This window comes from Acanthopagrus latus, chromosome 17 (assembly GCF_904848185.1).
Source record: "Acanthopagrus latus isolate v.2019 chromosome 17, fAcaLat1.1, whole genome shotgun sequence".
Classification (NCBI taxonomy): Eukaryota; Metazoa; Chordata; class Actinopteri; order Spariformes; family Sparidae; genus Acanthopagrus; species Acanthopagrus latus.
Window position 1 is genome coordinate 22846985 of NC_051055.1, and position 27077 is coordinate 22874061.

Sequence of the window (27077 nt, forward strand, 5' to 3'; positions counted from 1 at the left end):
GAGTTTTGGTGAGGAAAATTAATCACTCCCTGATTGCACTCCATAGGTTCTCCAACACAAGCAGTTCGAGTGTGATTTTAATTCCCCCGGTTTGCCTCCTTGACCTTAAAGGTTCGCTCGAACATCAAGGACCCGTCACTCGAAAGCTGAAGAGCTTTTCGGATTTTGTTGTGGCGGAAGAATTGTCCTACATTTGACAGGCGCATACGAGCATCTCTCGCAACCATGACATTCATCGTGTTCTCTCGCAGAAGCACCTGTTTGCGCCAAATATAGACGTTGATTTGAAGGTCACAAACTGTCGCTGGGATTTTTTATTTATTTATTTTTTTTCTTCACAGGCATTCAAACTGCACCACAATTTTAAACTGGCATTCAGCGGTTATCGAGGATAGATAAAGGGGGACGATAAGGCCGATAACTCTAATATTTCAATTGATGAATCAGGTTGGTCAGGAATCTATTATTACTCGGTGCCTTTCTCATCTATAACCAGTGGCTGAACCCCGCTAGCAGTCATTTCCCATCTCACAGGCTGTCTGGATGACTGATCAGGGTTGTGATTGTCTACCCTCTCCCCCAACACGCCGCCGCCACATACGTCAGCAGCGGCACATACATCTTGAGCCGTCTCCCAACTCCAAGCCGGAGCGGTGTGGAGCCCCAGTAAACGTTGCAATCAGGGAAAGAATTGGGCCAATTCCTCATAACCTTGTCTGCACATGGCACCTTGCCTTGAATCATAAGAGCGCGGGGGCTGTAGCAAGTATTCAATCTGTCAGCAAAGCAGCTATATTGCCTCAGTACAGTTGAATGGAGTAAATCGACATTTAATTGTCTATATCTGCCCACAAAAAAAAAAAAACCTGATATAATGGAGTTGCCACAAACCCTGTCATGGAAGCGATATGTACGACCAGCAGCTACATGACAATGCAGCTCGGTTCCACGGAGTATGTGTTACTCTGTGCTCTGCCCGACAGTGGACGGGTACGTTTGATGTTATAATTCTGGCATGACGCGGGGCTTCGACAAAAGAACCAGACACAAAATAGACATCTCAGGTGTACTTTATTCTACTAACAATGAAATACATATATATATATATTTTTTTTTTTTTTTTTTTCCCCTAATCCCAAGCATCTGTGCCTTCAAACTGATTTCTGAATTGTCACTCTTTTCTTCCAAGAGATCAATGCAACTCCCTCATAGTTTGAAAAGTTGACTCTGTGGCCCTTTGATGAAACAATCATCTTTTCTTTTATCAAAGAAGACTTGATAAAAGGCATGTAATTTATAACCACAGACTTAGACTTAGAGATGAGTTCCCATTGAGCGATTGTTGAGGGGAGATGTTCGATCTTCGGGCATTGTGTTCAGTGTGGTGGCAGAGTTCTTTATGTTGCTCTTGAAAAGACAAGCAAAATCAATGGCAAAAATGCTTCACATGATTCATTCTTAAGGCTCAATCGAAGCGCTGCAATTTCTCCAAATAATTATGAACAATCTCGCATCTTGGATTGTACATTTTCTCCAGCCAATCATAGGTGTGTAAGCAAGCGGTGAGAGGCGCCGGGTGGAAATTGATTGTCCTCTTTTCTCCTCTCTCACAATCTTAAATAAATAAATAAACAAAATGTGCTGATCAATCCCGTCAACTAAGTACACCTCTTGTCAATGTCTCCAGCTTCTCAAAGGGGACTTTGGTGTTTCTGGAGCCATTAGTTATGACCAACTTGCCAGACGAGGCATTGATCGCTGGCCGCTTGTAAATGCAACAGCAATCATTTTCACAGGGAAAAGAATAGAGCTGACTGCGCTGTCGTATATAGACGTGTGACCTGCTTAAAAAGTGCCCACTTAAATGACTTTTTAATTTAGTCAGAGTAGAGGCTGGGCCCAGTCATTTCAGCAGTGGTTTAATGTTGTTATAATAGACCTCGGTGTGACTTCTGTTTCTTTTTGCTTCAATGGCAGCATCAGTATCACCTGAAGGAGACAAACCTTTACCAACCGACTGCTTTATCAAATGCTTTATTCAGATTAAAGTATTGGTGTAGATTCTTTTCCTGATCTCCATTTTGACAGTTGTTATACGAGTGTATGTTTTGTGTTTTTCTTTACAAGGTTACCAGGTATATTTATTGTCATTTCTTTAGAGTGTTCAAAAAAAACCCAAAAACAAACAAACAAAAAAACTAAACTATGCTCGAGTCCTTTGTGCCGGATCTGTTTGGGAAAATGGAGCATTGGCAATGAATCGAGGTATGAAGCTGCTCTGTGGTCTGGTGGTACGGCAGCAGATACTTGTGTATCTTTTGCCAGGCGGCTGCAGGGCGAACAGACTGTGGCTGCGGTGGATGGTGTCTTTTCGTATCCTTTGGGCTCTGTGCAGAAATCTCACTTTACCGAAGTCACTGATGCTGTTGATATAGTGTATAGTGTATAGTGTATAGTGTACATGGATATCAGCGATGCTCGGGGCGGTTTCAATCACCCGCTGCAGAGCCTTCCTGTCCTTGGTCGAGTATGAACCACGCAGGTTTGTGATGTTTCCAGCCGGGATGCTTTCTGTCCATCTATTATTACTATTGTTGTTGTTGTTTCTATTTCAGTGTTGTAAAGTAACTAAGTACATTTACTGGCACACTGGACTGTACATGCGTAGACCTTGAGCAGTGAATATTCCCATCTGATGCCAGTTTATACTTCTACCCCCCATGAGTTACTCCACTATATTTATCCGACAGCTGGAGCTAACACTTCATTTTCAGATATATTTCAGATGTTCACATTGAAAACATTGGATAGGATTGGGGATGTATGACATCAGATTTTCCATCTGATTGCTGATATGCACATATTTTCCACTACAGTCCCTCCTGTTGCGGAATTGACATATTAGCTGCAGGAAGAGGAGTCTGGTTATGTGCACATCACTTAATTGCAAAACTACCAAGACATCTACATGAGTGAAAAGAAGATAACCCCTACACACTTTGTGACACATACGTTTGGTGTTTTTTTGTCTGTTGTTGTGTATTTTCTCACATTTTTGGATGATTTGGATGCTTATCACTCAGGACAGAGTGGAAGATCAACCACACAATAGAGCTTGTCAGCATATTGGTGCGCATGATGTATAAATATGGGCGTGTTTTGTTTTTTTTACTTCTGAAACAGTTCGACCCGATGAGGATCGAAGTGGGACTGAACAGATGTCTTATTAAACTTCTGTGGTGTGGAGTAAATGTGTAGGCGTTACCACCTTTTCATCCACTGGCAGATTCAGCGAATGCAAATGTTCATTTTCGGCAAATCCCGCATCAGCTGAGACCACTAACATGCTGATATTGTTGTGCAACCCCTGACTGATGAAGCTTATAGAAATACATTGCATTGTTGTTTCTTAAACACAGTCCCAGGCTTTGGGCTTGTCAGCTTCTTTCAGTTGTCTGTTGTCAAATCATCCAACGTACCTTTTTTAATTTGACAAACAAAACTTGTTTTTCTCTTTTCTCTGTCGGTTAATCATCTGTCGACCTGTCACATTCATCCTGTGACTGACCTGTAGACAGAGAACCACTTGACTACTCTACTGAACCTAAATGTAAAGTGTGAGATATTCTTCTGACGTCTAGAGAGACTGAGGGAAACTTTATAGACATATTTCAAATGTAATGATAAAACTGAACTGGTCAGAGAACAGAGAAGGCGCAGAATCTCACTGAGATCGCGGGGAAAAAAAGAAAAAAAAAAAAAAAACGGGAAGCATCTACACTGATGTACAGCTAGGAGTATAAGACAGAAACATCCATCACTGAGGATAACTGATACACAGGAGAGTGAGAGGGGTGATACAATTCTGGGCAGGATCTGAAAATGTTACGTGAGCTGCCTTTGCGTGACTGAATGTCCGAAAGCACTCCCGTTGGGATGAGTCTGATGCCAAAATGTACAACAACGAGGTAGCTGAGGGGGGAAAAAATTGTAGATGCCAAACTTGGAGGAGTGGAATTTGACCTGCATGGGAGTAAAGAGTTACAGCAGCTGATAAAACAACACCTGCCCCAAGAGAACAGACGGTGCAACAAGGAGATTCAGTGACGCGCGCCAGGCCGTCATTCTGAACAAGATGTGAGTTTTTCCACTGGCTCCTAAGACCAGCTTGGTTTGCTGTGCTCAGTGTGGGTTGAATAAATCCATACAGTGGACTGAAGAGCTGCCTCCCTCTCTCTCTTCATTGACTCTTCCATGTTATCAAGATAATAGTAAGCTGAAGGAAAAGTTCACGCAAAAATGAGCATGAAGGTGTTATCTACCCGCCTCCATGCTGATGAAAGATAAAGGGAAGTGTCGTGGTCCACCAAACATTTCACGGAGCTTCACGGCATAGCGGGCTTGTTTAAAACCATACAAACCAGATGTAATTAACGCAGTGTAATTAACTCTGAATCTTGCCGGAATAACGCTAACGCTTCTGACTAACAGCTCAGCCGAAGGGTTCAACGACCTGATCAGCGCGGTCAGTGCTATTCACTGTCCAGTGCTTTCATTACATAAGAACCTTACAGGATGCTAACGGTTGTTTCATAATGTTAGTCAAAATCTCAGTTGTTGCTGGGGACACAGAGTTGTGGCTCGTGAAAAACTTTCTATTTTGATTTCTAAACACATGAAAAATATATAAATGGTCTTATCGTTTCTTCGTCAAGTGACCATGTGTAAAGGACATCTGCCAGTTTAGGGGCATTATCCTGTTTATTCCAGCAGAGGCTGCACGTCGGATGATTCTGGCCACCGAGTCGCCATCATTTCCTAAAAATGGACATCTCCTGAGGCAATATCCCTTATAAGCTCTTCCTTTTAACTGCAAGCTAAAAGAAGCAGACGTGTTTGAGTGAGCTCAACCACACCTTGGAGTTCTGGAGGCTTCCGTAGACGTGGATCACGCCAGACAAGCTGTATGGACCCTAAAAGTCTCCATCTAACTTAGTTTGTTAATTACAACTCTGTTTGCTGTGAAACTCTAAAAATGTTTCACGGACTACAAAACTTCACCTTACTTTCCATCCACATGGGGGCGAGTAGATGACAATGGAACTTTCAATTTTGGGTAAACTGTTCCTTCAAAGTCAGATTAGGCAGTGAAGATGTTGAAAGTACTGTGGTATATTAGCTATAGGTTATTTGAATAATGTGTTAATGTATTATACAAAAAAATATGTATATTTTGCTTATTTATTTGACAGGAGCAGTGCACAGCGTCTTAGCTGTACCACAGTTAGCTAAAAGCTCATTTACATGTGCAGTTCCTGGGCAGGAGACAGAGAAAACATCTCCAGTAAGAAAAAAATGTCAGTTTTCTGCAGAACGAGTACTTTCACTGTGGATCCGAAGCAGAGTTTTGAATGCAGGACTATTACTTTTTTCAAAAAATTGGACTATTCTTACATTGTCGTATTAGCACTTTGACCTAAGTGAAGGATCAGCACGCTGCTGCTTGAACACCGATTTCAGCCTGTAGAGCACAACATGTTAATGATGTGACACCACCGCTGCTCCGGTCTCTTCTAATAATCCTCCTGGGCTCCGCTTCCTCCCACTGCCAAAGTGCATCTCCACCATTTCCTGTAATGACCGCAGACATCAGAACATATGGCGTCTTCTCACAATGACAAGAGGGGTGAGCGGGAGACAGAACTGATGACTGCGCCGAGACCGAATGCCAACTGCTGCGAGAAAAACACAAACAATTAAGATCCAGTTTGCGTCAACAGCTTTTTTTTTTTCTTTCTTTCTTTCTTTTTTTTTTTTAAACGTAGAAATCTGACTGAGACGCTGAGATCTCGTGCTTCACGTCTCCTCTCTTTGAGTCACGGTGGGGCGGGAGGGAAACTCTCCTGCTCCGAGGGGCCCCCCGACTCCCTCCAGTTTTATCAGCGAGGGTGATTGAGAGCACACACACCGCCGTCTCTCCATAGAGGGCACCCACAGACCCAGAATGTCTTGTTTGCCGGAGCTGTGTACATTTTGTATTTGAAAGAGCAGCAAGTCAATGAATCTCGATAATGCGAGAGCCGGGCCACATAACTCACGTTGATAGTCCTTACATTGTGCCAAGAGGCGATAAATCTGCTGCGGGAGACATGAATATGCAGTGGCAGTCGGTCTGGCTTGTTCTTGCTTGCATGCCCCCTGATGCACAGTTTATTCCCTCTCCCCCATTCCAAACAGAAAAATAAAACCAATGAGCCGCAGCACCATCTCATCAACAGCAGTTCTATTAAGCACAAAGAAATGTAGCAGTGCTTTTTCTCGGAATATGCTTAAAAAAAAAAAAAAAGCGTCATTATCATAAAATATTACAATTCTCAGCATCGGTTTATTAAAAAACAAATGTGAAAAAATGAAACTGTCTACAATCATCTTGATTATGTGGGATGTCAGACAGATTGTTTTATTTGGGCAACATCCATCCATCTCTGTATCAGCATATACAAAAATAAATGTTTAAAAAAAAAAAAAAAAAAAAAATTCTAGCCCTAATTAATTAATCATCTATCCAAAGTCAATTTCTGCCTTCTGATGGTGCCACAGGTTCCAGGCGTGTGTTTAAGCATTAAAAACACTTGACTGTAATCTGCAGCACCCCCGCCAAAAAAAACAAACAAAAAAAAACAGGTAATGCAATACTGTCCATCCCTCCATCACTGCAGTGCTGAGAGAGCCACGCTATATAGAACCTGCAGCTCGCCTCTCATGGCTCTTTGCAGGGCATGAAATATGGACAGCCGAGATAGGCGACCGAGCAGTTACGGAGGGGGTTTAATGTACTCATTGACACAGACAAAATGTCCCAAATAACAGCGATAAGAAGACCCGCTTTGTCAATGGCCCAATCCTCAGCTGACACTTATTTTCCCTCCTGCAAATAATTCATCCCCATTCACAACACTGTAGGCAGCCCGGAGGGGAGGGTGGCGGTTTCTCCTCTGTGTCGGTTTTGCTCGTGGCAAAGAAAGAAAGAAAGAAAGAAAGAAAGAAAGAAAGAAAGAAAGAAAGAAAGAAAGAAAATGCTATTTCCAATCTCGTTGCAGTAAATAAGGAAGAAATCTAGATCTCATGTCATCCACATAAGAAAAAAACCCACCAAATCTCTTCATACAGAAATGTGTTGGAATATAGCCGATGACATGCTGCACGTGTGTGCAGTGACCGGGGGGAAGTAGATAACCGGGTCATTACTCGGATCCCTCTCACCTCCATAAAAAAAATACTTCTTGGACATAGTTGACAAGTATGCGTAACGACGCGTGCCTCTAGTGGCACCGTGGAAGGAGGGTCCGTCAGACGCACGCAGATGCAACGGCTCTCCGCACTACCTTTCCGTCCGGCACCAACTAGAACACATATTTTCTTTCTTTTTTTTTTTCCTTTTCTTTTTTTTTTTTGAAAGACCGCTGTGTGACAAAGAGCCCCCGTCTCTGAGCAGATTTTTCTGGACCCTCTTCAACGAGCCGGCATCGCGCCATCGCCGCGCGCAACTGGAGAGGAGCGTCGCGGAGCGGAGCGGCTGGTCCACCTTCACAAAGTGTCTGTGTGTGTGTTTGCGTGTGTGTGTGTGTGCTGTGAACAGTTCTCAGGAGCGGATGCGAGGGGCCGGAGTGCTCGAGCTGCAGTGAGACTTTTCTGAACGTCCGAAGTGCGTCCTGCATTCCTCCGCGCACTCGTCTTGTGACGCGTTTTTCCCCCTCTGTTTTTGTCTTTCGGGGGCGACGGGATTCGTTTTTTTCCGAGGCGACCCCCAAAGTTCCGCAGGCGCAGTTCTCCTCCTCCACAGCGGTGCGGGAGTCAGGCTCGGCTTGTTGCCGTGGTACTTGCCAGTAGACAGATAGCATCGGCGGTAGGAGGGGGGATACAGAGACTCCTGCAGGCTAATTGTAGCAGCCTGCGATCGCAGGTGTCATCAACCGATCCGCCTGTGAGGAGGACTGAGGGGCTTCATCCCGATCGAGCCGCTCTCAGATTTGCGAGTAACAGAGAGAGAAGGGGGGAAACACAGAAAGAGAGAGCCGAGAGAATGTTGCACCAAGTACAATGAGCGCACATTTGTCGCAGGCACCGAAATCCATACATGCTCCGTCGAGTTCAGTTTTGATGAGCAATTCTGAGTCGTCTTTGGAATTTTAAAAATAACCAGAAAGTGGATCCCGCGACTTTACAACCATGCGAAATACTTGGCTGTCTCCCCGGAGTGCGATTTGGGAATACTGGACATGGCTGATTGCGTGTCTCTTTTGGATTCACTACTCTTACGGGATGCCTCATGTAATTCGAATAGGTAAGTTACACACACACACACACACACACGCACACACACACACGCAGACAGACAGACACAGACGCACGCACATGTTTTGCGTTATAACCTTGAAAGTTGCTCCCCTTATCGGCTCGCTTCGGTGCGGGTCACCGTCCGTGCGCTCACAGCGGCAGCCAGTAGTTTTTTGATGGGAGGGGGAAATAAACCAGTAGTCTTTTTCATTCTCGTCTCGTGTGTGAATTTTCTTTTTTTTTGTTTTCTTATAATTTGACTTAAACGAGGTGGGGGGGGGGGGGGGGGTCAGGCGGTGTGCAACAAGAAGATCAGTGCGTTATTGCAAGCGATTGCCCGCTAAATAAATAAATAAATAAATAAATAAATAAGAGGATGGCTTCCTGCGCGCAGGGACCGCGCGGTGAGGCGCTGTGGTGTCGCGGTGACCTCTGTGCACTCTGCTGCTTTTTGTCTCTTCCATTTTTATTTATTATTATTTTTTTTTATTTTGTTGTTTTCCTGCAGCCGGCATGTTGAGTCACCAGTTAAATTCAGGGCTCGCTGCCATGCCTTCTGGGAGTGAGTTTGTTAAATCAGAAAAAAAAAAGTTACAAGTATTCAATGAAGAAGATATGTATAGAAAAAAAGGCACCATGAGAAAAAGTTTCAAACAAGTTGTTATCTTCACACACACACACACACACACACACACACACACACACACACACATGTTCAACTCATCATGTCCGGAGTTGACACAAAGACACACAAACGAGAAGCGGTGTGTGCTGTGTCGCTGCTGCTCTTGTCTCACATCCCAATCTCTCACCGAGGAACAATGTGAGAATTGTCATTCGGAGGGGGGGCTGCCGACGCGATGAAGCATTTTGCGCCTCCGGGAGACAGGACAGGAGCGGAATGAAGATCAATACCGCTTCTTCTTCTTTTTTTTTTCTTCTTTTTTTTTGTCACGAGGCGAATCGTTTTTGACATTTGGCGGAGTGCCATGCAGGACAATTACTCAAAATGGCACTGGGCCACATTAACATACCACCACAAGAGCCCGGAGTACAGGCAGGGGAGCGAGAGCATCTTTTAATGGCATCAGGGCTTTTTTTTCTCTCTCTCTTCGAGGTATAAATAATGGGCCAAAGTGGAATAATGTAACACAACTGCAGAGTGCTCGAACAGAGCTAAATGGTCCTCTCCCCCTCCACCAAACCAAGACCAGCTGACACATCTGCAAGTCTGAATTTCTTGTCATACATAATTCCCGTCAGGCTCTGCGGGTGGGCAGCGAGCAGCTACATCCGTCCAAATGAAAAAAAAAAAAAGTTGTTAGACTTTAGCAGGATTAATTATAGAGCTCTCTCACCTTGAGTGGATGCTGTCAAGATTTCTGTATATATTTAATATAAAACTGTGAGAGAGACTCAGCAGAAACACACACACACACACACGCACACACACAATAATCAACTCTTGAGTGTGTCATGCAGCTGTCCAGCAGGCCCCAGGATGGTCCCTGCTACTGACTGCTGCACCCCGAGGAGCCCCGACTCCTCTGACATTGCTGTGTGTGGACTTTTTTTTGGAGGGGGGGGATGATGTCTTAGAGAAACTGCACAAGATCCTCAAAGCCCCCCACACATACTACCCAATCATTTGGTCAAAGGGACAATTTCTTTTTTTTCTTTTTCTTTTTCATTACTGTGGCAGCAGCACAGATGAAGACCTGAAATAGACTTGACAGGCTTTTGTTTTAAAACAAAAAAAGAAAAAGAAAAAAAAAAAAAGTCAAAGTGCTGAGACAATTTTACCTTTGAGATGTGCTGCAGCCGCACTACTGCTTTTTATAGAATCTTATCATGGCTTGCGGCGAAGGAGTGGCTTGTTTATTTTCTTTCGTGCGTGTGTGTGTGTGAGTGAGTGTGTGTTCCTGAGATTGTATTCTGAGAAGAAAGAGGGACATGTGAAGGGGGAAGGTCGCTGAATTCGCCTCAACGTAAAAAAAAAAGAAAAGAAAAGAAAAGAAAAGAAAAACAGAAATTTAAAAAATGGGGAGCTCACGTCCTCACATGATCTTCACGTTGATGAGCGTTTCTACACGTTTTATTTGGTTCATTTCTGCGCAGGAAATCTTTTGCAACGTTGTCTAAAACTGCATTTGCAAAATGACGTTTTCCCATTTTTTTTGTTTAAATCGTGGAGAAGCTTGAGGCTGTGCAATGTGTGTGTGTGTGTGTGTGTGTGTGTGTGTGTTATTGCAGACATGCTGTAGTATCCTCAGCGAGAGGACCGTTAGTATTCACAGTCTGTTGGTTCGTTTAGGGATGAGCGCCGTTTTGAGTGGCTGTGTAGTGGACATTTTTTTTTTTTTTTTTTTTACCCCTTCGTTTCCCTCCTTTTTTTGGTGTAATTTGGTACTTGGTGTGCAAGTGGGTGTTGCTCTGTGTCACAACCGCCCTGCTTCAAAAAAAAAAAAAAAAAAAAAAAGAAAGAAAAGAAAACCAACAGAGGGCTCTCTCATAGTCGGAGCACGGTGGCCGACGTCGCTCCCCGGCACTGGTTACCAACACAAACAAGCCAGTGAGAATCATGGGAGGTGGGCGGTGGTGTTTGAGCGCGGCGCTCTCTGTCTGTGCCGTGTCTGCTCTTGGTTAGGTGGCCTGTGCAGTTCTCCAAGTACACCATCTGGGTAATGGTGGGCATCCAAGGTAGAGTTGTCGCCATTGATTTTAGTGCCTTTTTACAGCGCATCGCTCTAAGTTGAGGCCAGATGGTCGCTCCCGTCTCATTCTCCGGCTTCTATTTGTCGGAGAGGGGTGGTGAGGGGGGGGGATAAAAGACGACTCCTCCTGTATTTGTCCTCTTACCCGCTGTGTGCTTCTCTTTAGTCTCCCCTCCGTCTGCCTTTCGTCATTCCTTTTTTTTTTTTTTTTCCCTTTTCTTTCCCCGCTCCGCCTGACATGTTTTGCAACCTCTCATCTCACCCAGGAGCCGCTTCGGGTTGATAATGCAGTGTTGTTATAATAAAGATGAAAGTGATGATGTGATTTGTCTCTCAGGAGGCAGCACCGGTCTATCAATAATTTGCGTGTTTGCCAACATTTGAATCAGTAGTATGTCGAAGCAATATTGGATGTGATTTTGTTTTCTTTTTTTTGGGGGGAACGTGCCTTTTCTGTCCTGCGGAGTTCGTTAATTTCCCGTCACATGAGAGCATTCACCCATACGTGTTCTGTATCTCTTTGTTGAAGCGTACAGTAATGGCAGATTATTATACAGTTTTCTCTGTTCATCTGCAGATTGATGAAACTAATTCATCATTTGTTGTCTCCTCTCTCTCTCTCTCTCTCTCTCTCTCCGGCTGAGGTCATTCACTGCCTGACGGGGATTTATTGAATAATCAATTACTTTATCTACCTAATACTTAAAGCACTTAATCAGTGCCAGTTAATCAATCTCCCTCATGATTTCATGTTGATTTCATTTCCTTGGCCGCTCGCTCTGCCTTTACAACACCTGGTCACGTGCGTTTTTCATTTCTCTTTCGCTCTCACCCTAAAAAATGCTTTGGGCAGCCACGACCGCAGACGTCGTTATTATCGTGCGTGAGAAACAGCCCTGGACGACTTTTAAACGTGAGCCGACGAATGTGCACCACTTGAAGAGGCGTGCCGTGCCGACCACTCGCGAGCTTCAGCGGGATAAATCAGGGTTTGCGGTCACCACTTCGGGTGAAGTCCGCAAACACACAGAGCCACTTCAGAGGCTCGTCTTTATCCCCACACCAGCAGCAGCAGCAGCAGCAGCAGCCGCAGAGACACAGAGAAGTTTTCATGTGATTAACTCTTCTGGCGAGCATAAGAGAGTGCATTTCTCCCCGAGATCTTCCTCGCCGGAGTTTGTGCAAATGTCTCATCTGAAATGACTCAGGCATATTTCAAGAGACCCGGGGAAATCTGTAATGGTACTTTGCAATTCTACTTTTAACAAAGTCCAACCCAGAAGGGCCGCTTGTATCGAGAATCGCCCACAGGAGGACGGATTTGGGCTGGGCGACGAGAGAGAGAGAGAGAGGGGGGAGGGTGAGGGAGGGTGAGAGGGAGAGGGAAGGCATTTTTTAAAGAAGCGTTTGGTCGATGAAAAGGGAACAGTGAGGAGAGACGTCGCATCAAAAGTTGTATCAAATTAAGATGGCCATCAGTCGCTGAGTGCAAATGAATATTTCATTTTCATCTAAATTTAATCTCTCCCCAGACAGTGAGAGGAAGCAGAGGAGGAGCCTGCTGGTGGAGGTTCGGGGTCCGGGGAGTAGCCGCGGTGAATATGAACAAAGGCTAGTAGAGGTCACAGAAGAATTGGATGCGGGGAGAGGCTTTCTTTGATGTGTAATTCCATTATCTGTTCGCGAAGCGCCGAGATTGAGGGAGGGAGGAATACGGCGGTTTGTTTTTACCTGCGCTACCGCCCAACCCCCTGCATCCGCTCGTCCAAACACGGGCGGGATAAATGCACTGCAAAAGGAAACGGCGGAGGTCTATTTTTCCGCCTCGCCCACGTCTCAGGCACCTTGGCCTCGACGCACGCGGAAGGACGCGCAACTACAGCGTAAAGCCATACCGCCATCCACAACGTTCTTCCCAAGCATATGTCTGGTCTCAGTAGGCCTCTTGTACACAATCCAATTCCATTCTCTCTGTCAGCACACTCGCGGCTCGTCATTAGCTTCAATCTCGCTGATGAGAAACGGCAGATGTTCGTTTTGTCGAGCAGAGGGGCCCGTCTCCGAAAGTGCCGTCTTCTGTAGTCGCCTGTGATGCTGCTTCGACATATTAGAAAACAACATCCTACTTCCACAAACAAATACGTGGCTTGTTGCGTGCGGTAGACTGTGTTTTTTTTACTGAAGATGCAATGGCAGTTTTTTACGTTAAGTCGCTCGGTGGAGCCAGTCAACGCGCATTAAGCACGCAGTGTGAGTCCAAGTCGAAGTGTATCAAATAAACCTCGTGTTTATGTCTCAGACGAGGTGAAATAAATGCGGGATGCTCTGAAAGTGTGCTCCTGAAGTGTCTGATGACTAACACTAACAAGTCAGGGAAGTGCAGGTGCTTAGGCTCCTTGTTCAGTCACACATAATAATGATCATCCAATAATCCGAGCCACTAGGGGCTAATAGAGCGGATCTACCAACCAGTAAGATAATCCTGTGACACAGCAGGATCCCATCTAGCCCCAGCTAGCTTAGCCTAGCCGCCGCTAACACACCAGATGGTGTTTTCATATCGTACCACAAAGTGGGTGCTCTGCAGTGAAAGGTCTGCTGCAAGCATATGCTTCTGATGCCTATTGAAATAAATAAGGTGGAGAATTCCTTATGGCTCTGAACGTCTTCTTTTTCTGTCAGGAGTGAGGAATTCACTTTTTTCTGTGAATGTTATTTTGCATAGAATAATTATTTGGTTGTCATGTGTGACCATGTGGGGATAGGCCAGGAGCTTAAAAGGTCATTTTACCCAAATTACAAGAAAAGAAAAGAAAAAAAAACATACTCTCTTATTTACCCAGAATGCCATGCAGATAGTTTTTGTTTCATGTGTTTTGGTTTGAAGATATCAACCTTGAGATTTCTTTTTCTACCCAGTGACAACAGAGGTGAGTGAACACTACAAAAATGATTTTTTTTTATAAAACTCATTTAATTTTTACTCTTGTTAATCTACATAACAAGGACATTTTTTGTTTGAAAGAAGCCCCTCTGATTATCCAGAGTCACCAGGACATTTATTCTGAAAAAACACAATGTTGTTGAAATTAGGCAGATATCTCACAGACATCTATATGTTTATCTATAAAGAGCGTTCTAAAAAAAAAAAATTGACTCAAGCGTGCTTCAGTATAGGCAGTAGAGCGTATACCTCCACCAGCACCTAACCCTACCAGTCCCCATTCATTCAATCAAGCCTTATCGAATAGACCCATAAAGCTCTACATCTTAAACCACCCAAAACTGCTTAACCACAATTCAAGATCACCTGATCTAGGATATGCATTAATTTATACTCAAATCACCAGTGATGAAAAATGCTGACTTGAAAGAAAATGGAATTTGGATGTACTCCGAAAGTTTATGGGGTCTATTCTGGGCCGAGACCAACCCACCATCCAAGTTTCTTTGAAATCCTTTCAGTGTAATCCCGCTGACGGAATAACCAACCAACAAACCAGTCAACCAACAAACCAATCAACCAACAAATGGGCATAGGTGTAAACATAAAGGACAAATCAATACAGAGATAAAATGAATACTGAGAAAATGCTAGATAAGGGAAGGAAATGGAAGAAGCCAAAATGAAACAACAGTTAGTGAAGTTCTTCTGAAAAGCAACAAGTGCATCAAAAATGAAAGACTGTTTAGATGGAATTCCACAGTTTTGTTGTAACTGAAAAGTGTTGCGTCCCTAAAAAATACAAGGGAAAAAACTAAATGATTTGTAAAGGGGCATGTCAGCACCTCAGGTGGGTGAGTCTGTAGCAGGGTTAGACCTGGTCACACATCCCTATTATCTGCATGGTTTGATTGCATCAGAGGCTTGTGAAAAACCAACAACAACTAAAAAGAGACCTGTAGCAATTTGGGTGAAGCCACCCTTTAAATCAAAAAAATTGCCAAAATCCTCACTCTCTGACATACCATCTGATGTTTCTCATGCACTACTTTGAATAAAACTACGTGTTTCTCTGGGTTCAAACGTTGTTGTAAACATTTAGGTAATTCAAGCACACAACCCAACAAACTACGTTATGTAGGTCCATTTTTAAACATTTTAATATAGAAATCATCCATGTAATCTTTTAAGTATCCTCATACAACTCAACGTGGAGCCGTCCATCAGAAACAACAGCCTGATTGATTTGCTCCGCAGTCTGCCCGGGTTGCCCCCGCAGCCCCTGAGAGACTCAGTGTCATTGCAGCAGGACGTGTGCTTTTTGGATTTGACAGTGTTTTGAAATTCATGGCATGTCAATGCTGGCCATTTCCTTGTGAACGTTTCTGTACCAAGGCAATGAATCAAATTTCATGCTCCAGCCATTTGTCTTTATTATGTGCCCTTGTCCTTTCCATTTGACTCTCCCATCTCAGCGCTCCTCGGGGCTCCGCTGGAGAAGTCGAATAACATCAAAACAGTCGGAGAAGAAAAGCTTGATCGCGGGGCATTTTCCCCCTCTCAGGGTCATGCTGGCAATATAACATAGTTAATTAAAATGATCTTGTTGGAGGTAATTTGGTGATTATTTTTTGTACATTTCTGCACGGGGTGTAATTTGTCTTGACTTTTTTTTCACAGGCACACTGTATGTTGGCACACACACACACACACACACACACACACACACACACACACACACACCCCGCAGGCGCAGGCAGCAAGTGCTGCGGCAAAAGAGACGGAGTGAGGGAGGAAGAGCGAGGGTGGCTATATAGACGAAGCTAGGGGACTCTTATTTAGCTTGTTAATTAGCTTGAACCTTTTGATCCCAATTTTAAAACCCGCCACGTTGCAATGCTGCCGCCTTTTGTGTGTTGCCCCGAGCCAGATAAAACTAAGCTTTATTCCCGTGCCTTTCAAACACCGTGGCATTCACCGGAGCAGCATTAGCGCTGCTTTTTCCTGCTCCGCGTTAGCGTCGTCCTTATCTATTCCCAGACGCCCTGTGTAAACTTGGTCACCTCTGACACCGCGGCTACGTACGGCCACGCACAGGCATCGCAATAACGAGACCTTTTCCCCCCGCTGCTTCAGAGCAATCAGGAATTGACAGTCGGGGGTATCAGCCGCATTGCACAGGTTTAAATCCTATTTAACTTGGGCTAAGGACAATGAATGGAGGGTGACACCGTTTCATTCTGCCCTTTTAATCAAGCTTTCATTGTTATAAATGCCAGGTCTTGGTTGTGTGATTCCCTCAAATTGCTGTTCCATGACTGTAGGGAGGTGTGTGCGCACGAGTGTGTGTTTAGGAGACGGAGAAAGAGAGAGAGAGAGAGAGAGAGAGAGAGAGAGAGAGAAGAGAGGAGGAAGTGTGAGTATGTGCATGACAAGGGGATGTATAAGGGGAGCTGGCATAGCATCCCTGGAGCGTAGGGGTAGAGCAGGAGTTACTAATCAACTGTGAGAGAGTAGGCTAGAGAAGACTCACCCTCTATTTTCCCCCCAGAGAGAGAGAGCGGAGGAACAGATAAGACAAACCTCTTCAGGCCAAAACCACTGCAAATGAATGGCTATCACCAAAAAATATCAGGCAGGGAGGGAGGGCAAACAGAGACCCACCCGCCTCCTCCCACATGCTGCCTCGCATTCTGCCCCCTCTTCTCCTTTTTCAACCCCGGCAGTAACAAATGCAACCGCGGGAAGTGTATAAGACTCGGGGGTTACCTCTCCAGCCCCGCGCGCTCGTCCCTCTGCTGATGGATAGCCGGGAGGTTGAAAGCCAATGTCAATTTAGTTAACATGGCCAATACCCTGAAGATTCCACTCAGCACTCGCAAGCCGCGTGCAGGGAAGACAATGTGGGATGGCCCTCTCTCCTGTCTCAGCGAATGTTTTACCGGCTGCCGATCTACTGTCCAGGTCGCCCCCGGAGAGCGGCGCGGCTAACCGCAAAACGCTCCCCGGTGACTCATCTGAAGACAGCCTGTCTGCGTGCGACCAGGTTCAGATATATGGGACAAGACGGAGATTATCATTGACAGGGTGACGAAGAGGAGGAGGAGGAGGAGGAGGAGGAAGGGAGACTGTGGGTAGTTTAAGAGCCAGCAGTGCATTTTTTTTAAAGCGAGTCTATTAGTGTTGCTTGTATGAATTAGGGCCTCGAATGCAAAGCCAGAGAGGGTAGTAGCTAACTGTCCTGCAGGTGTTCACCCTCTCGGATGATTGCTGTCATAGTAACCAAAGCTCACCAAGTAGCGTATGATTGGTGGAGATAATAGCATGTGATTAGTCATCTAAGCAGCAGGTTTTTCTCTTGTTTTTTTTTCTTTGTTAAATCAATTCTCTATCACAGAGAGTTAATGAAAAAATTAGACTCCTGATTGTTTTGTTCCTAAATCATGTTTTCCAGTCTCAAGTGCTTCTGTTTCTTCTCTGCCAGCCTCAAGTGTTCTCACCTCCTCTCACTCATCAGTCCTGCTTGTCTTTGTGCGTTGCTGTTTTATTATTATTATTTTTTTTTCCTGTCGCTGCACCCACCTTCGCCTGAAAAAAAACCCCTTGAGAACGTTATCATTGTCTCATAGTTTGTGAATATGGAGTAGCTACCATTTTAATGCATGTAAACACGAATAAGTGTGTATAGAGTAGAACTAATTTCCCAGATGTTATGAAAGAAAATCAGCCCATTTTCTTGTCCTCCTCAGTGTTAGTTGATCGGCATGCACGGTGGGTACAACCCGTCCAGAGTGGTGCCGTGCTATTGATCAAGACATTATCAAACCGGCAAGATGTCCAAGTGCAACATTCAAATCGGAGATGCTGCAGTGTTTTTGAAAAAGCTAAAGTGCGTGACAAATCCGTATTATAATGAAATACTGTAGTACTGCAGACACTCCATCCTCTCCAGATGTGAGAACAAACATTTGTTTACCACAAACCCCAACAAATGTCACACACACATGTGGCAACTCTAACATCTGTCAAATTAATAGCAATGTGATTTTCTATTTTATGATATCGCTGAGAGAAAAGGAAAAAGCTCAACTTCACCCCCCCCCCCCCCCACACACACACACACACACATTTTTAACCCCTCAACATCAGTGCTGTGTTTGTGCTCGTCCGCGGAAATAAAAGGAGAATCGAATCCGTGACAGCTGAAATAACGCCAGCCGAACCGCGAGCTATGCTCCTAATTGCTTTTCACCAAGAGTGAAAATAATACCATGAAATTTGCCTGCGCCAAAATAATCTGCAATCAGCAAGTATTATCTGGTTTGATGAAAAGGATCAACTGAAGTAACGCCGCAATAATCGCATGCAAATTTAATGAGACATCTGCAGTGTATTAGGCTGATTATTTTTCATTGGTAAAGCAAACAATGCATGTCCTCCTTCGCCTGCCATTTTACTCGCAAATCCCCATAAAACATTAACATCAGATCAGATCACATTTTGCAACACGCAGCACATTTAATAAATGTATCAGTTAACGCTAGAGTGTGTGGGCATCCTCAAACCTGGGCTTCTTCTTCTTCTTCTTCTTCTTGTAATAAAGGTTGGATGTAATTATAGGTTGAGCAGAAATGCAAAACATTTTCTTTTGTGAGTCAAAACAGGGAAAAGAAAAAGAGGCTCATCACTGTAAATACACGTCTAGCCGTACCAGCCTGCGAAGAAAATGGCAACACAGTTAAGAAATGGAAATATTCGGAAAGGCCAATTACAAATGTCACAAACGGCGCGCAAGTGAGAGCAACCTAATGGCGGTTAATGAGAACATCTATAGCCATCATGAGGCCATTATACCTCTGACTTACATTAACACCACGTGCATACGATGAAAATTTGTAAATCCTCCCCAATTGACAGTCCCAGCAAACGCTCTCCTCTTCCCGCCTCGTTTAAACAGCCAAATTGGAGTTTCGCTCCCAACTTGCCTTTTTGAGCGCATTTGCCATTTCACATCAAGGAGGCTTTTGTTAGCCTGATTGGTGCTTGGGAGAAAATTTATAACCATCAGAACATTGGCCACATTTAAAATAATTGGCACCACGCTGGCATCACAGAATTAATGCTCAGTTAATGTCCTGCTTAGCCTCCCTCTGCACTGTTCACATATGGATCGCCTGTCTGCCAGAAGGGTAATTACTTCAAATGTTGTTAGGACCAGTCCCACTGTATAGAGACCACGGGCTGCTGCAATACACAGAATACAGAAGGAAAAAAAAGCAATCTCTTAATGTAGCAATTTAAAAAATAAAAGGGTGGGAATAGGTCACAATACATCTTACAGCTGGCATTTGGCATTTATTTATGTAATAACAAATTGATCAGGAAAAAAAAAAAAAATCTAGCACCAAAACAACTGGTTGACCAGCTGACTTTGAATTGGTAATAATTGTAATGAATCTTTCATTTCATTTTCCAAACAAAAACGCCTTAAGATCCCCAGTTTCAACTCCTCAGTTGTGAGAATAAGCAATTTTTCTTCATCTCTTCATCAGATGATGGTTAATCAACATTTTCTGGTTCTTGGACATTTGGAGATATCAGAAAATGTAAGAAATTGTAATAATAATGCCGCTGTATAAAATAATCATTAGGGTAATGATATTACCCTAATGATTGTAAATTTATAGTAAATTAACCTGTTATCTGTGGGTGGGTAAAAATATCTATACACATTCTCCTATTATTCAAAATCAATTAATTAATGTCAAAAATCTTTCTCAAAGTTAACAGCCTGATGCTGACAGAACAAAAAGGCGGAACTGAACTGCCAGGCTAGAACAGCAACTGGACAATTTGCATCGCACACATACTGGAGTTAACTTGTAGTTCATCTTCAAAAAAGGCAGCTGTTGCAGGTATTTCTTTGATTTAATGACCGAAAAAAGTAGGACACATTTATTATGAATACTCTTTAAACCATCGCCCAACATTAACAGAGCCGGACAACGATCTACAGTCTTTAGTATTGATGAATTAATCTTTTAACTGTTTTAAAATAAAAAGGCTGGTGATTGTTTATCCTAATTTCCAGTTGTGTTTCTTATTGTATTTCAGTGGGTTAGAACACCAGCAAGACTGAAAACACCACCTCATTTTCTATTCATTCAATAGATAATCGATCTCGAGAATCATTTTGAATTGAAAAACACTTCTGAATAGAACCAGAGACACAAGAATTGGAAAAAAAATTGAATTATTAGATTGCCAAAGATTAACACCCCTAGTTGCAACTTTATGGTGACCATCCAGATAATGTTTAAAGATGGTATCCTCCCAAAGAATCAACATGGTAATCAATGACGAAGCTAATTCATTTCTAGCAGCCCCAGTTTAAGATTAAAGTTGAGGGCCAGTTTCATACAGAATCCAACACAAAGACCTCAAAATGTCTCCATAGAGAACGTTCTATTGTAAGAATTCAACCATCTCCTTTTGTTGAAATCCATATGTCCCTTGTACCCAGCACAGAGGGATCAGAGATCTAAATGCACCTGGAGGAGGGACGACTTTAGAAGGGGAGGAATATTATAATTTCTTCCTCTGTCAGGGCCTTGAGGAGACCAATGGACAATCAGCAGGGTTCGTGAAATGGGTTTCCAGTCTGTAATGATGGCTGAGGCTCGAGCTCAGACAGATCAGAGACGTTTCTTTGTCAATACTCAATGCCTATGCGTTGGGGGACACCACGGGATGACAGGATGAGCCTAGTGTGTGTGTGTGTGTGTGTGTGTTGCTCTTTTCCGAGTGGAGCCCATTAGTGTAGGGAGCCTCTCCAGCCACTGTCAAAGCTTTAAAACAGAGGACGGGAGGAGGTATTACCTCCAATTACGTGCTGTGGCGCATCTGTGAAGTCTGAGCACTATCAAGCTGCCAGGCTGTCAAGACTTTTGTCTGTTTATTAATTCATTTTTGTTTCACATTATACGTATCATGGTGATGGAAAAAGGAACCCCCTCTTGCCCTTTTCTTGTCTCCTTCTTTATTACCCGTCGTCCTGTCCTTGACAAAAGAAATAACCATTTATTTGAAGTCGTGTTCTTTTAAGAGGCTAAAAGATAAGCTTTTGTTTGGGTTTCATTCACCTGTTCCTCCTCTTTTCATACCAGACAGAAGATGTGACTCGGCTAACATATGCTCATTGTGTTAATCCCTCGCCAGGGTAAAATGAGCACTCCCTTGTCCCACCTTTCTTGACCCGTACCCCTTCTGTCTCCTCAGAGCAGCTGTATCGCAAGACTTACATTTCAATTTGCAAGCCCAATCACTGGGATCTTATGAGCTGCCGGTCAGAAAGCAATTGAGCCTCATTTGTCCCCTCTCGTGTTTCCAATCTATTTATGATTTCTTAAGGATATTAAAAGGCTTTGCAGTACCAAAACTTCTTACATTCTTTTCTTTCCTTTTCTTTTCCTCACACTTCATTTTGATTGCACCCACCTGCCACCTTTGCCTCCATCCAGTGGTTCCCCGGTCATCTCTGCACCTTGATTTGAGAGTCGAACACGGGGGCTCGGGGTGGAAATAACAGCACATGGAAATGGGTTGGTGATTGCCTTCCTCCCAGCCTGGTGATGGAGGGTTTGAGTGATCGCGCCCCTCAAGCCCCTCCTTGGTGGTTGATTAGCTGTGGAGCCCTGGAGCTCCGGAGTGACACACTGGCTCATCAGACCCAGCTCAACCTGTCAGGGACCCCCTTGATTGCACGGTGCTTCATAATTGTCCCCCGTTCTGCTTTAGTGTCCGGTGCCACCTCATCTACATGCCGCGCGATGCTTGACTTCTCCTTCTGCTTTTCAGAATGTACAAACGTTGAAGGGAGATGTCACAGGGGAGTTTCATCCATCTGGGAGATTGACATTACCGACTGGTGACAACACAGTAAAGCACTTTGAGACATTCAATGCATAGTATTCATTGTAAAGCGCAACTGGTCTCTCACACACATGTCATAAAAATGATCCCTCAGTCGTAATGTACAAGAATGGAAAAGGTGTAAATGCGTATTGAATTGTATGGATGAGAGATTGGACGGAATTTGGTGGCTGCAGAAATGCGGGACAACATTCGTGTCGAGGAGCGCTTCCTCTATCTCCCCCGTCTGTCTGCCAGCACCAGCAGCTGCAAATGGGCCCGGTGTAATGTCTTTTTTAGTAAGGCAATTGGAAAAGAATTGCCATCGTGGCATTTATAATCATTGGGTTGGTAGACATGATTGAAAGTTAAAGCAGTCAGAACGGAGAACTCGGCAGGTTCTGGCCCAGGTTATTGATTCGTATAGCTTATGTGGGTGAACTGCCCGGGGTGTGCAACTCATCAAATCATAAACTGTATTAATTATTTTTATGTCCTGGCATCAGCCTCTGGGGACACTTGGATTTCTTTAAGTTGAGATTTGTGCCCATGCCACGGCGATCAAGCTGTAATACACTGGCTGACATCAGTTTGAAATGAGTCTTATGACAGCTGTGAGTAACGACCCAAAATGTCTGGGTGGATTCAAGGATTTGAAAAAAAATAAAAAAATCATCAGGACAAAGAATTATAAATGTGTGTCAAGATGAAAGAATTTAACATATATCACAGTTTTAATACAAACCAAGCAAAAAACATTTTGTACACATCTGGGTGCAAATATGCAAGTATGCAAAGGATTTCGAGTCACAGAGGCCAGAAGACAGAGTTCGCCATCCTGACTCAGCCTGAGGGAAGAAGATCTTCCTCAGTCTCTCTGTGCTGGACTATTGGCATTGTCTTTTGCTGGGGTACTATTGCAAGTCTTGCAGAGTGAGGAGGGGCGATTTGAAGGTATGTTCGGCCAAACTACCCACTCTCTGTAGGGCTGTACGGTCCTGAGCAGTGCAGCTGCCGTGCTGGTTGGTAATGCCCTCTGTTTGGATGCTTTCCACAGCACCAGAGTAGAAGGTCTTTAGGACCCCTAGAGAAATTCCCTAAAGCTGTCTGAGGTGGTAAAAGTATTAACCTTTCATCTCCTGATGTCAGTATGTATGGTCAATGGTGCTCATTCTTTCCACAACTGTCCCGCTGATTCTTAGGGCTGTAAAGCTCCTGTACTGCTTCCTCCAATAATCTACAACCAGGTCCACCATTTGCTGACCCTCAATAAAGCTGCATTTCCACAAAAGTGCTTTCGATATAGTCAACTTTGAACCCCCATGTAACCCGTGGTACCTGTACCTCAGCACTTATATGCCGGCTTTAGAGGTAACCCCTTTCACTTTTCCAGCAGGTGGGGAAAAAATAGGAGAAACTGGTTTTAACTCTGAAGAAGTTGCTGCATTTATTAAGTGACATGCCGTGACCTCATACATTACCGTCCCTTTTAGAAAAGACAAAAGTAGAGTTTGAGAAATCCTACATCAGAGCATGAACAGAGAGACGTCTGTGGTCGTTCAGACTGACCCGTCAGTGGTCTGCGGTGTTATAACGCCACCTTTTGTTATCCGATCACTGTGCTGGGTACTTCAACTGAAGGTCAACCGAAATCAGGTCACATGGAGCTGTAGTTTAGGTGCTATTAACATCTTTTGGTAATGGAAATCCAAATACAGCCATTCTTGTTTTTGTTATTGTGACATAATATTTGGGGCTTTTTAGCCTTCATTGTGATAGGACAGTAAGAGAGTTAAGACAGTGTGTACCTGTTTATTATTGTCAGCCTGTCTGCTGTGTCACTTCCACTCTCCAGATAGTTGAGATGAACTCTAGTCAGCTCAGCAGCTGCTTTTTACTCAACCAAGACACATGAAATGACATCCCTCTACCGATTTGGCTTCTCGAAGACACTCATGGCACACACGGCACCTACATAGTAAAACTTTAAACGTAGAAGACGAGCTCCGTGTCTTATAGAATAACTTGGCCGCTGTTTGTGATGTGTGCAATTGAATTTAACCGCATGCCAGCCTTTATCTTATTTTGTAAGCAAAGAAGTGGTGACTGCAGCCAGAAGCTTATTCATGTCCAGACTTCATACTCACACAAATGGGCTTTTTTTCCCCCTGTTGTCAAACTTAGGAGAAAATCACTCAGTCGTGTTTGTTGGTGCATTTTACTTCTTTTATTCTTATTCTCCTCATGCCAGAGGTAACAGTGTGGTCTTCGACGGCTTACTTTTGCACCAGCTTTTTCTTGCTCCTTTGCTTTTGTGTAGTCTTCTCATCCGCTCTAATTGGGCACATTTACTTTTTTCAACCATTACAGTCTCACTGATTTCATCTGCTACATGTTTACTAGACTCGGAGCACAAAACTTGACTCCCCCCCCCCCATTTTGTGTGTTTGATAGAGATTATAGTGTCACAGCTCTCGAATGAAATAGGACTCAGTGTCAGCCTTGTACAGGGTGATAGACTTTACTGTGCCGGAGGAGAGTTGTATTGAAAAGTAAATCCACCATCATATTCAGCTCAGGCATTTACATAAGACGACGAGGGCTGGGGCAGATGAGTGGCTTGTCGTAACATTACACATTTGTTCAGTCAGGAAATGAGTCAAAGTGTTCGCGGTGCGTCAGAAGGGAAGCCTCAGAGGAAATATTGGCTTTGTCAAGGGGTCCCTAAACGGTGCTGTATCCAGGTTAAATTGACATGTTGGTTTACCCCTGCTCTCCTTGGGTGTTTGTGTCGGAGTGTGCAACGGAAAGATAACGGAGATAAAGTAGTGATAGTATTGCGTTTCTGCACAAACTGGCTGTGGACTTTGAACATTGACATTGGTCAAATTATTTAGGTCAAAATGGTGATGCCTGGGGATCAATTTAACAGCTTTTTGTTTGATTTGGTCCCCCCTTTTCATACCAACCTTTTTGTGCGACGCATCTGAAGATGTTATGTGCTGTTTCGTTGGCAGGGGAAGCACGAGTTCGTACCTTTGTGATCTCAAGGCTTGTGATGATTCTGATGAAAGTCTTTCGACAGCTGAAACATTTGTACTCTCGCCACACAAACTCAGTCTTGCCTATAGCGGGCTCCGTTTCTGGGTTATTGATGGGCCATTGTTAGAATTACATGCCAAGGTGTTTCCAGCGAAGTGAGGTTAAGAGTTGAATGTTGAGCTCGAGTGTGCTGAGAGCTGCTGATCAATCTCTGCACATTCTGTTTGAACAGTCAGACAAATTGAGGGTCAACTTTTTACTTAAATGAAATGTTGACCAAAGGGAATGAAGAAAAACGCATGGGAAACTTCCCGCAAATCCAGATAAGACAAGCGATGCCTTTTGCACTTAATCATGAACCGGTGATGGAGCAACAGTGTTCAAAGAAGGGCCAGTATCCCTTCAGGTGTTTAGGTTAATCAGGTCAGGTACTGAAAATTGGTTTCCAGAAGTGGCCATTAATTAACAAACAGCCTTCATTTTTTTCACTTTTTGATTCCTTGTAGAGTATGGCAGCTCATCACCATGAAGTAGGTGTTGCCCATACCTTGTTGACATAGTGACTACTTGCATGTCATGCAGTAGAAATGGAGTTAAAGAGTAAAGGTCTGTTGGTGCTGCTTCTCATTTTGCAAAGCAAGTTTTGGTCCAGTTCAGTGGTGCGTCAAACCTGGTATGATTGCCTGCTCCATTTCGGACTCGTCTATTCTCTCTATTCCCTTAAAGGTCCAGTGTGAATGATTTCAGGGATTCTATTGGCAGATATGAAATATAAAATTCATATTAATGCTTTCACTAGTGTAAATTCACCCAAGAATATGAATTGTTGTGTTTTTGGTCCCTTAAAAAGTAGACTTTTATATCTACCAAAATAGCGAGTCCTCTTCCAGGAAGTCAAACATTTTGGCTTCATGCGCCAATAAGCAACATTAATAGGAATTTACGTGGCTCCGCATTTGAAGCTGTATTCATTACCTTAAAAGTATCCATGGAATCTGAAGCCCGGAGGGGTGTTGCTTAACTTGTTCACATGTTGGAAGCTTTATGTTTTCATGTAAACTGCAGTAGGTGCAGCATGTCACACTCGTCTCAACAAATCAGCTCACTGTGGGCGTTGCTGTTATATCATCCCTCCTGTGTGGATGTATTTTATAGAAACTGGAATGTAAGCAGTCACTCACATCGATGACTAAGGCAACAAGAAGCTGTGACAGCAGAGTATTGTGTTTGAATTAACATACGCTCAGCTGCATCAGACCTCGTTACAGCTCCGAGTAGAGCAGATGCCAAAACACTAACTCTGCTTCCACTGGAAATGGGGCCTGATGGTGCTGGGTATTAGTAGACATTTGGTAAATGTATGATTATGAGGATTGTGCTTTCAACATATTCTTGTTTCTTTTATGGGTCAAATACAATTGCAGAAAAATGGGACTTCAATACACACAGGAGCTGATCGGCTCGGTGAGGGGAGTCGCTCAGCTGTGTAACTTGTCAGATGTTTGACATTTTTGCCACAAACAATAAAAATAAATCATATTCCCCCAAATTATACATATTCCCTAAATTTATGATTATTGATGTTAACTGTATGTACATTCGCAGACACAGCATATACAAGTAAATGAATGAAAGGTTCCCATGTCCACCCCTCAGCGTATTTCCCCCCTTCAGGGACTGAATAATATGTTAAACCTTGCAAAGCTTCACACCTTCCTGGTAATGTGTCACTGCTGGAGACAGATACACTCACCTCGGTTCAAAGTAAGGCATGTCACATTGTTGACAAGCTGTAGGGCTGGGTTGGCTGTGAGCATGCTCATGCCTGGGAAGACATGCAATTTTGTATTCTCTCTCAGAAAAGTCTGCACTGTGACAGAGAGCCTGTCAGTGCCGGGAGCCTCGATAACTTAACTGGAGAAATCGAGACGTGGCTGAAAATCAAAGGCCAAGTAATGATAGAGCTGATGCAAGGTTGGAAACAGAAATAGTTCCTTATGCACACTTGATTTACAGTTGAAGATGATGCTTGGTTTCTCGCCAAATGCGTTGTAGGTGTCCTTGCGTACAAATGCATTCAGTGCATTTCCTTGCTCACATAACCTGTGCAGTGCTGTTTCTTGAGATCT

At 43.8% G+C, this 27077-nt stretch overlaps 1 protein-coding gene across 1 annotated transcript in view; it reads left to right on the forward strand.

The window, feature by feature from the left end:
* Positions 1-7097: 7097 nt before the first annotated feature.
* LOC119006275 (glutamate receptor ionotropic, kainate 3) overlaps positions 7098-27077 on the forward strand; it is a 108005-nt gene continuing 88025 nt past the window's right edge. The window contains exon 1 of the mRNA XM_037074801.1: positions 7098-8344. Coding sequence (XP_036930696.1) covers positions 8230-8344 — 115 coding nt within the window. The 5' untranslated portion in view covers positions 7098-8229. The remainder of the gene's footprint in view (positions 8345-27077) is intronic.